Here is an 11,782-nt window from a genome sequence, read left to right as displayed (position 1 = left end):
TTGTCAATGTCAGTCCAAACAACCCAAGTGGTCTACTATGCGCCTAATTATAATCCATAGCTAACCAACATGTCAATATTAGTCCAAACAATCCTAGTCGTCTACTATGCACCTAATGATAGCCCATAGTTAATTCCAATCCGTTTTAAAATTGTGTACAACCCTAATCATCTACAGAGTAGTTAGCAATCTGTCTTAGCACCAAGCTAAAACATTGCTTACATGCACCCTCCATCAATCAATTCACTATCATGTCAATGCCAGTCCAAACAACCCTAGTCGTCTACTATGCACCTAATTATAACACACAGTTAATTACAATCCGTTTTAAAACATGTGTACAACCCTAATCGTCTACAAAGTAGGAGTAATTATCAGTCTGTCATAGCACCCAGCTAAAACATTGCATACATGCACGGATGCACCCTCTATCAATCAATCCACCAAAATAACCTAAATAAAACAAGCATAGAATCGTGACCGTCAATAGAAAAAATCTCACCCATCAACTTCCCACGTACTCTGAAAAACCACCCAAAATCCGCCCTTTCCTTCACCACTTACTTTCTCTCTCTTCCTCCAAACCCTTCACCAGTTCACCCCAAACCCTTATCTCTCTCCACCCCACTTTCTCTCTCCTAAATCCATAATCCCCCTTTTTCACAAAAACCCCATCAATTTATTTCCAGGGAAAAGAGATTAGTGGGGAGCAAATCTCTAAAGGGTATTCATTTAAATCAATGGATTCAGATCAAGGGAAGTTGTTTGTTGGTGGGATTTCATGGGAAACCACTGAAGAAAAGCTCAAAGATTATTTTGGACAATATGGTGATGTTTATCAGGTTAATATTATGAGAGATAAAGCTACTGGTAGACCTAGAGGTTTTGGGTTTGTTCTCTTTTCAGATCCTTCTGTTCTCGATCGTGTTCTTCAGGATAAACATACCATTGATGGTAGACCTGTAAGTTCTTCTTTCTTTTCATTTATTTTATGGGGTTTTCTTTAATTTATGTAATTCCTTGTGTATTGTGTTAATTTTTGATTTTTAGGGTTTTATGATTAATTGGATTCAGATGTTTCATTTGGGATTACTGTTGTATTTGGGTTGATTTTTTCTTGTTTGATATGGGTTTTGTATGATTTTTGGTACTGAATGATGTTTTTTGCTGTTTTATTCATAATTTTTTCCCTAGGGTTTTATCCAGATTTGTTTTTTTATTTTTTATTTTTTTTATTTTTTTATTTTTATTTTTTATTGGATGTATTGATCTATTGTATTGGGTTTGCTTATATTTAAACTAAAGTCAATTTTTTGTATTTATTGGATTGTGTAACGAAAATGTATGTGAATGCATGTGATGAATGCTATCGTAAGTTGAATTTTTGGGGAATGCTCTTCTTTAATCCAGGTTGAGGCGAAACGAGCTATGTCGAGAGAGGAGCAACAGAGCTCTGGTAGAACCGGAAACAACAATGGTGGTAGAAGCGGAGGTGGTGGAGGAAACTTCAGAACCAAGAAGATTTTTGTTGGGGGGTTGCCTCCTACTTTGACTGACGATGGTTTTCGACAGTATTTTGAGAACTATGGCCAAGTAACTGATGTAGTTATAATGTATGACCAGAATACAGAGAGACCCCGAGGTTTTGGATTCATTTCTTTTGACAATGAGGATGCTGTAGATAGAGTTTTGCAGAATACCTTCCATGACTTAAATGGTAAGCAAGTTGAGGTGAAGCGTGCTCTACCCAAGGATGCCAACCCTGGTATGGGTGGTCGTGGTGGCGGTGGAGGTTATAATTCTAGTGGCGGCCAAAATGCATATGGTGGCAGAATGGATTCTAATAGTTTTATGCAATCTCAGAGTGCAGGAGGTGCGTTTCCAGGTTATGGTTCTTCTGGTTATGGTGCAGCTGGTTATGGATATGGTCCTGCCAATACTGGCATGGGCTATGGTGGGTATGCCGGATACGGAGGTGCAAATCCTGGCTATGGTGGCCCTGCCAGTGCTGCAGCTTATGGAAACCCCAATGCCAATGCACAAAGAAGTTCATGGAATGCTGCGCAGGCAGCCTCTGGTTACGGTGCAGCTGGCTATGGAAGTGCAGGTCCTTGGGCCGCTGGTGCTGGAAGTGGTGGACCAACTGGTCAATCTCCAAGTGGAGCCTCTGGGTATGGAAACCAAGGCTATGGATATGGTAATTATGGTGGAAGCGATGGATATGGTAGCGTAGGTAATCGTGCTGGAGGTGCCCCTGGTAGCAATGCTGCTGGTGGTGGCGGAGAGATGCAAGGGGGCTATGGTGATGCCAATGGTCATGGAGGATATGGGGCTGGAGGTTATGGAGCTCAGGCAAATGGACCTCATGGTGCTCAAATGGGATATGGCGGTGGATATGGTGGGGCTAGACAAGCGCAGTAGTCATAGTTCTGCTTCAACTGATTCATCATGGACCATAGAAGTTTGACCTTCGGAGTTGCTGGGGGATAGCCTATTTCGATCTCAAGCATACTGTTGGACTGGTTGGCTTGCTTTATTCCCAGTAGTTATCTTGCTAGCGTTTAATAATAATTTTGTTTTTTTTTTGGAGTACTAGTTGCTTCTTTTTACTATTGTTTTTGTTTGAGTTTAGTTTGGTATCTGGCGTGCTGTTTGATGTTTATTTGCTGTTACCGCTGCTCTATTAGACTTTTACTGCACTAGTGATTAAGCTGTATAAGCTTATATTGAATCCGTTTATTTGGTTGGTATATTTTTAGCACTGTATCGATTTGCTTGTTTCTTGTAGTAGCCTTGATAAATCAGGTAAGCAGGTAATTATGAATGCATGTGTCTATGAACTTAAATCTTCTGTAGTTACCTTGTGTTTGACCTGTGAAGTAGGAACAGAGATTTAGTGAAGCTTCTCGTACTGGTAGAGATTGGAGCTGTAGACAAAGTTGGGTTGATCAGTTCGTAATGGATAGAGATAACGTAGTGGTAGTTGAAGCTTTAACTCCTGGCAATAATCAATTTCTCCCTGTATTTGCCCTTGTTGTACAGGAGAGGTGCTCAAGTTCTGATATGGGTGGGCTTCACACAGCTAAATGCAAGTTTGCGGTGGAATCTTAAACATGCAATCGGTTTTATGGTGAGAATGTTCTGATGGCGTAATGAATTCATGGGACTGATCAACCCAAGCAAGGTCTCTTCTGTTCCAATCTTCTGTCAAGTGTCAACGTGTGGTGGGCTGGTGGGAATTTTAAGCTGATCTCCATCTGGTATGTTGAGTTTAATTTAGGGTATTTCCTTCCTTCCTCTCATTTGGTGGAAGAATTTGTCTATCCTAGTAGGAAATTTTGACGATGCAAGCTAAGTATGTGTCGTATAGAATAATTTTGAGGAATCCTCTGTATAGTTTGTCACATATAGTCAATACAGATGCTAGTGGGCCTTTACCCTTATGAAGTAGGGTTAGTATTTTGTCCTGCTGAAGTAGTCTTTCTCTCTTTGAAGTAGTGAGTTAGTACGGATTAGTTCCATTAGAGCTTGTTTTATTTATTAAAATTAAAATTTAATTTTTTTAGTCTCTTGTCGATAGCTAGTCTTTTGATGCATTATACTCCGAACTTAAGGAATATATTGTCACATTGTCCTTATCCCTCATAAATAAAGATATGCGACGATTACACTTTAATATCCTTTACGATGGCTGTTTTTTTCTTCCTGTCTACCCCACTCTTTAAGTGGGTGTATGTTTCTCAACTCAGTCATAGCGTATTATGATTTTTCTTGTGATTTTTCCATCACATTTTTTTGGTAGAAAGGAACATAGAATTAAGCCAACTTAGAGTTTGTACTAGAGTTTCCCTGCTAGCAAGAATATGCAGAGCATATTACAATCATCCATAGTACCTTTTGAATCACATATTAAAGAGATCATGTTTTCACTTTTTTTCTCTCGTCAAACTTATATTAGTTGTTTGTTCTTTAAGAGCTGGTTGCCTCACTATCTAGAGCTTTTTTATTTGGTAATTGGATATTTCATAGTTGGTTTCTTAGGGGACTCTGCGCACGCCACACTGACACTAATAGGCTACTAGCTATCCATACCTGTTTGTATATGTTACATCGTATTAGTCATTATATGGTGTATTTCATATTGTTTCGTAGCCATGGATTGGCTGAATTCTTTATTTCATATCGTTTCGTAGCCAAAGATTCTTTGAATTCAACACCTCGTATTTTCTTTCTCGCCTTTTCATTGATTCTTGATTTTGTTTCTTTTCATCTGAATGGAAGGAATGGTCAGATGCCTTTATTTTCTCCCTTTACAAAGAACACCTCCTTGCCAAGAATTTATTGCCAATTGTGCATTTTCGTAGCAAAAGTGAAGCTCGCCAAAGGTCAAGAGTAGAACCAAGTAAATACAAAGTAACTAGTAAGACTAAAAATAAATTCTAAAAATTAAGGATTTTTGTGACTTTTTATCAACAAAAAAAAAATCAAAAAATTGTTTTTTTACCACCAAAACTAATAAGGTTTTTTTATTTTACCTCCAAAAAAAATTTCAAAATTGTTTTATCACCTATTATCAAGAAAACCGTAAAAAAAAAAAATATCATAATTCGAAAGTAAATTTTTAGGTACACGTACGTTAAAAGCTAAATACGGAGTAGTTTAGTTAGTAAAGTTTGTTCGTTTCCCACACCAATTTGGTTGATCTCATGCTCAACAATTCAAAATAGGAGTTTCATACGAAGTGTCTTACAATCTTACCATCTAACAACAACAGCCGAATAAAAAAAAAAGGATGATAAGGGAGATTTAGAAGGGGAAGGAATAGAAAAGAAAAAGAAAAAAGAAAGAGCTGTCCAATTTGTCAGTCTGGAATAAAGAAGAAAGTAAACTAATTGTTGTTGCAATGATTTAATCCAAAAATCCCAACGTTCCCATTTTCAAAAACCAAATTGTAATGGAGCCAAATTTCCTTTCTATAACATCACTTTTCCGTGTCACTTTTACTCCCATCTAACCCCTTATTCTTCACTTGTTCTACCTTTACTATCACCCATTTGATCATAGTCACAAAACACACATAGCTCCCTCTTTCCATTACAGAGCAGAAGAGGGATCAAGCGTTCGAGCAAGCGAGCTCGAGAGAGTTGACAAGGGTAATGGGGTGGACCTTATTTGCATGTTTTGGTGGTACAAATAAGAGAAAGCGGCCTAAGTCAGCCTCTAAATTTGGCTCCAAAACCAGAAGAGTTAAACATCTTATCTCAACTTCCTTTCTTTCAATTTTTTCCCAAGATTTTTAACCGTTTGAAACTCAGATATGTATATGTTTTGATTTGCATTTGGTTTATTACAGAGAATTCGAGGATATGAACCATTGCAGTCGGATAATTCTAAAGAGCTGGATGCATCACAAACCCTCAGCAGCACAAGGTTATTCATGTTCTTTTCTTCAAATGCTGTAAGAAATCCTAGGTGAATTGTTTCGGAGTAATGGTTTGTTATAATGTAGGGAGAAGCCAAAAGATGAGACAAAGACAAGGATCAGAAAGAAAGTGAGGTTTAATTTGGAGGTGGTAACTTATGAACCACTGATCTCACAGGAGGATGAACATGATAATAACAGTTGGGAAGAAAGAGGCGACGAAGAAAGTGATCAAGCAGCAGCAGCAGTAGAAGCCTGTCTAGTCTATGCACCTCTCAGTAAAACTATTTCAACATCAAACTATAGATACAACTGTTGTTATGATGGTGAAGATGAATATGACGAGGTTGAGGAGGATGATGATGATTATGGTCAGCTAAGTGATGATGAAGATGATGATGACGACATTGATAATGATTATGAAGATGATGATAGTTGCACGATTGACCCACAGAGCAGATACAATGAGAAAGTAACTGATGAACTTCGCGATTGCTCTTCTGTGCCTCTTATCAGTTCTGCAACAAACGCTCGACTAAGGAGCCATTACATTATACCAGTGCTGAACCCAATAGAGAACCTTTCTCAGTGGAAGACGATCAAAACAAGGAAATGCTAGTTTTGAGTGTGAGTGTTTGCATGATTTCATTTTCCTATTTCACAAAATGATTATTTTGTTTGTGTGTTTGTGTATTGGCCAACTTTTACTGATCAACATACAGCCAGTATTCCCCTCCTGTAATCAACAGATCATTTTCCGCCTGAAAGAATAATGTTTTGGGTGTAAAACAATTCCAAAGCTTTACCGATACCAGTATAGTACACGAAAACAGCACTACGTAGTCAGATGATGGGCAACATCATTCCCATCACTCTCATCCATGAGACCAGAACAGCTAACCAATGCTGACAAGAATCAGAGTATCTGACTTAAGGATTACATTTTCTATATAATAGCCCAGGGAATGCTCTCGGCTATAAAAACATCTTTACACACTGCAACAAGAGAAGAGCACCGAGTCTCATGCTACAGAATTACCAAGAATCATCTCGAATGATTATGTTTACTTAAGATGATCTTATGTTCAAAATAATTTTTAGCAGAATTATCTATAAACAGAGATGTTACAGAGGAAATGTCAGGCAAATCTAATAATGTAACAGCAAAATCTGGAACGGGAAATAAAATTCTGAGCTTTAACAATAATCACAAGAAAAAAGCAGAGTGAAAACTTTGAGATCCATTAAGTTGTTAGTGTCATTCTACAACCAGAACAAAAGATTTATATATTGGAATTTGTTTCAGAGTAACAGAAGTACAAAGTATTTTCACTGACAAACCAAAGAAAAAAAAAAAAAGGAAAATAAACACTCTTAAACTTACAAAAGCTCATCTTTTGCATCTACCTCACTTTTAGGAGGACATGCTGCAAGTGTCGTCGTGGTTTCTTACATTCTGCATCAGTCAAGTTAATTAAGCTCTGTAAAACTAGACAACTGTCGCAAGTGCAAGCTGATGCCTATGAGCAAAAATTTCCATGGGCAAAAGAATGCTTCCCAAACTCAGTGATCTTGAAATCAAGATTCAAGATGAAGTGCAGTCAAGTAAAGTTGTATTTCATGATTCAAAAATCAGAATTAGGAAGTGACAAACTCAGTGGAATATTCCAGCAGAATATTGCAGATTGGTGCCCATGGTGGGTGTAAGAATAACATCTAATGAGTATAAGAATCTACAAACTGGAATTGGTATTGAAGTAAAATCTACATTATTGTACAGAAACAAGAATCTGAATCCTCATCGTCATCACTGTCGCTTACATCACTGCACCAGAAAAAAATCGTCCAATGAAATCAATAATCATTAAAAAAAAAAAATAGGACATGTACAACATACACATTCCAATTCACTTTAACACGAGGAAGAATCAATTATTAACAATATTTCAAACAAAAGAAATCCTACAGAATCTTAAATTATGTGCGTATATATATTTAGCAAAACCGAGTCTTGAAGAAAAGCAAATTATTCAGGGCAATAATACTACACTTAAATCACCCACAACTTAAAGAATCTCTTATTAAACATGAGTCGGTCCAATCAATCACAATTAATGAAATAGCCAAGCAGCTAGTCCCTACATCTCTTAGAAATTGCCCCATATAGTCGTATAACATTTTAGGGTGCCCCTTTGCTTCTCTTCCTAAGCCTTATTAAAGTGATAACGAGGAAATGGGCCAATCAAAAAGAGGCAGAGGCAGGGAGTAGTTATATTAATGAATAACCTAGAACAGAGTCTCTCTTAGATCAGCAGCCAAAATCTGGATCAGTACTCAGTAGTCGATCAAAGATTAAGATAGGCATAATCATAATTTTTCAGCATCAAACCCATGTAAATAAAACTTGCACTTGCAATATAATTCTTATTAAAAAAAAAAAAAAAAAGAAAAACCTTGCATCTGCAACAATGGTCTAAAGTGGTAATTGCAATCTACTGAAATTACGAGGATGATTTTTCATTAGTTGGCAGATTAAAGATGTCGCTTTCCAGTTGCCACAGCCTGCCTTGTTCCCAATCTGCCCCTATAAAGACCTATAAAAAGCTAAATTTGCACCTAAAGACTAGCTGGTGCAAATAGTTGAATGTATACAGCTTATAATCCTATGTGCCCTTCATTTCCCTAGATTACAGGCGATTAAACACTTACTAGTGATATCTCATATTAAGTAGTAAATAACTAAATAAGTAACATTTGCCAATAAATAGTGATACAATTTGCAAAAGTAAGTTAAATTTTGATGATTTTTGAAAAGTTTACATAATGCCAGGTAAAAAGATTGGAAATGGAAGGTTCAAATCTTCAAAACAGATCTGCCATTCAAAAGCAATAAAACGTTATATTACCATACAATACTTTGACATAAATTTCCATAAAGACTAAGAAATAATGTAGATAACTTCCAACAGGACTTCTATAGAAAGAAATCCTCAAGCAACACTTTTAGAAAATTTAGGCAGCAAAATGTCATTCAAGAAACTAGCAGATATTACTTCATGCATCATAGATTATTCGATGCTCTTGATCATGAGCACAAACAAACAGATAAGCACCCGGCCAAGAAACAAACAATGCAAATAGTGGCTATAAAATCCTCTAGAAGTTATTGATGAGCTGTTGATGTCAATTCAGATTTTCTTGATTGGACACTTCCAGACAAACACCCAGTTCAGCAACCCTACCATCAAACACATGCTTGCATATATTGCATTTAGCTTTACTACCAAACATAGAGGAAAATATCGCAAGTTAAGCTATGTCCCTCTTTTGATATAAATCAAGTCAAGGGAATTATAGTGTAGAGCCAGTCCAAAAATATCAATTACACAATGAAATAACAGTCATAAACTCATATAATTTTTCAACAAACTTCCAGTATCCAATGATTTGAAAGGGCTGCTGCTAATGCTTGGTTAATATCAGCACTATATATATATTTTTTTCCCTACTATTAGCCAAGAGGAAAAGAGTTATCATTTGATTGATATCAGTTGTCTTATTTGTAAGTAACCAAATCTTTGGGTTCATAGGCTTGTATTATCTGTTTTGAGTGATATGAAGCAGGTGGTGAAACTTAAAGCTAACATTAATCCTTTTCCTTGCTTGAAGGCATTGTAGCTTTAAGTCCAGACATTTATCTAAAACTTTCATTCGCAATAATCACAACATCAAACAATTATTTCACACATCTAATTTTATACCTAGCAAAATTATACTTATTCATTTTCACTTTCCTCAACCAAAAGTTAATTTTTGATATGCACAATATAGACAAATTCCTAACTTTGAATACTCCGTATTAGAATACAACTTGATGAGAATTACGGGTTCAATATGTTTTAGAACACAAGTTAATTCCTCCTTAATGAAGCTTGCTACAGCAATTGAAGAATAAGCCAGCAAAATCCCTCACCGAATAAAAATTCCAACTTTACCACCCAAAGTATCCACTTTAATTTAACAGAAATCAAACCAAAACCAATCCATTATCCACTTAACGAAGCTTGCTACAGCAATCTTTGCTAGAGGTCTGTCTGACATGTAATACTCATTTCTGTAACTCCTGTAAGGTTTGAATTTTAGCTAATCTTCTTTTACAAACATTGAACTTTGGATAAACCAAACCTGCAGCAGATAAGCCTAGGGATAATTGTTAAAATGGACTAAACACATATCCCAACTAAAATCCCATCTATATCCATTGTAAAACAGCCAAAACGATAATTCAATCCCAATTTCGAAATTAAGTAGTAACAACAATCTCAGCACAAGGCTAACACCTCTGATCTTTCATCTTATATGTCTTATTACTTGAAAAAACTGCAATAACGATTCCTATCCTCCATTTCAAGACCAAAAGGTCTGTTTTAAGGCGAAATTCGAAGCTTACAAACCAAAAAAAAAACAATTGTACACCAAAAACATATACTTGTATAGTTGTATAGCATAAGATCACAGATACTGAATGGCATAGAAAAATCATCAATGCATAACTACCTCAATCGAAATCATAGTCACAAACATATACATACAGAGATTATCAATGCACTACCTAGGCCGAAAATCGAAATCCCAATTCTACAAGCTTATCACATCATTTACATTATCCAAAAACAACATAAGGTAAAACCATAAGATTGCATAAATAGATAAAAAGTGATTAGAAATGCCTCACTACCTTGGTTGAAATTCCACTATTTCAGCAAGTTTATTACCACCATTAGTATCATTCCACTGAACTTTCTTTATCTTTGAATCACCGTTTGCAATTTCGCCATTTCGAGGCGATAACAATCTCTTTGATTCATCATCATCCTCTTCCACACCTTCTGTAGCTTCCTTTTCAGGCTTCAAGCTACTAATAAGTGGCTTAGTTTTTGACTCTTCACCATTCAAATCCATTGTAAAACCAACAATTTAACAACCTAAGCTCAAATTTTCAAAAACCCTCACTTTACCAATCCAATCAAAACCTCAAAATTTTCAAATTCTTACATAAATGGAAGAAATTTCATGTACCCATTTGATTAAATACCATAATCATAAACCAAAATATCGCCATGAACAAACTAAAATCCCCACAAAAAACCCAGATCAAATTCACCAAAACCCCTTAATTATAGCCCTAAAAATATTGAAATTTACATCAAAAATGAAGAATTTCAAGTACCCAGATGATTAAAAGAGGATATCAATGCAGAAAAACAAAAACCCAGTATGCTCAAATCAACTTTACCTTAAATTTGGCAAGTTATTTGGTTATTAGGTTAGGTACAAAAATATGCATAAAAAATAAATTCATTCAATAAATAAAATATAAAACGACCTTTCAAGAAAAGGACACAAAGAATTGGGGCAGAAGTTGAGGGATCTAAAAAAACCGTCACACTAAAAGCTTTGAGAGAAGAGGAGAGAGAAAGAGTGCAATTAATTTTAGAAAGAGATGGATAGGAGAGAGAAAGAGAGATATAGTTTAAGAATTAAGGAATTTGGAAGAAAAAGAAGAAATTGGTTGGAAATTGTATTGTAATTGTAAAAATACACAATAATTTTTGTTTGGTTTTCTTAAATCATAATGTTGATAATGATGACTTGACTCTAGATCTAGCTTTGGTGTAACGATTCAACGGTTGTTGTTGTTGCATTTGTTGTTCAACTATTTACTGCCAACAGATTTTGCCCCCACTCTTTCTTTTTTTGTGTCACAAATCAAGATTTTTAAATAATGGGGTAACTGGTACGGATTAAATCGGGTTTGGTTTGAGTCATATTTGGTGCAATTTACTTTAAATTTGGTTCGAACTAGAATGTTATTTCATATTTGGAGTAATCAATATTGGTGTATAAATTATAAATTGAACTAGCCTTCTGTCCCGTGCATGATTTGTTTATAAATATACAATATAAATATTTTTTTTTAATAATTATCAAGTCACCGCTAAGCACCTAAAGATTTTTTTTTTTTTTAAAGTTGTATTTTATTCTTGCTACACAAAACAATAAAAGAAATATTCAATATTTTTTTTTTAAAAGGATGATTCATTCAACAATTGACTTGGTAAATTTGGTTTACTTGGTAAATTTTGAGGTGTTATCCACTTATCCCTGGAAATCGAATTTTGTTTATATCTTAGTCATTAGTGAAAATCACGTTTTTTATTTGCTCCTAAAGTGTGTTATCTACTTATCTTTAAAATCTTTAAAAATAATAATAATAATAAAAAAATAAAATAAAACTAGCTACAAGTAGTATTTAGGTTTGAAGCATGCCTTGTATCATTTCATGATATTAGCAATCTA

The 11,782-nt window shown here is 35.3% G+C and overlaps 2 protein-coding genes across 2 annotated transcripts; both read left to right on the top strand.

Moving 5' to 3' along the window:
* The first annotated feature begins 426 nt into the window (after positions 1-426).
* LOC110689383 (heterogeneous nuclear ribonucleoprotein 1-like) lies at positions 427-2,781 on the top strand. The gene is made up of 2 exons (XM_021866164.1): positions 427-962; positions 1,411-2,781. The coding sequence occupies exons 1-2, from the start codon at positions 741-743 to the stop codon at positions 2,419-2,421; spliced, it is 1,233 nt and encodes a 410-aa protein (XP_021721856.1). The 5' UTR covers positions 427-740; the 3' UTR covers positions 2,422-2,781.
* A 1,819-nt stretch (positions 2,782-4,600) lies between these two features.
* On the top strand, positions 4,601-6,781 carry LOC110689384 (nucleolin-like). Its single transcript, XM_021866165.1, has 3 exons — positions 4,601-5,246; positions 5,354-5,430; positions 5,510-6,781. The coding sequence occupies exons 1-3, from the start codon at positions 5,157-5,159 to the stop codon at positions 6,039-6,041; spliced, it is 699 nt and encodes a 232-aa protein (XP_021721857.1). The 5' UTR covers positions 4,601-5,156; the 3' UTR covers positions 6,042-6,781.
* Positions 6,782-11,782: the final 5,001 nt, after the last annotated feature.

The sequence above is a fragment of the Chenopodium quinoa genome, unplaced genomic scaffold (assembly GCF_001683475.1).
Source record: "Chenopodium quinoa cultivar QQ74 unplaced genomic scaffold, ASM168347v1, whole genome shotgun sequence".
NCBI lineage: Eukaryota > Viridiplantae > Streptophyta > Magnoliopsida > Caryophyllales > Amaranthaceae > Chenopodium > Chenopodium quinoa.
Note: the sequence above shows the minus strand (reverse complement) of the source record. Positions and strands in the feature narration are given on the sequence as shown.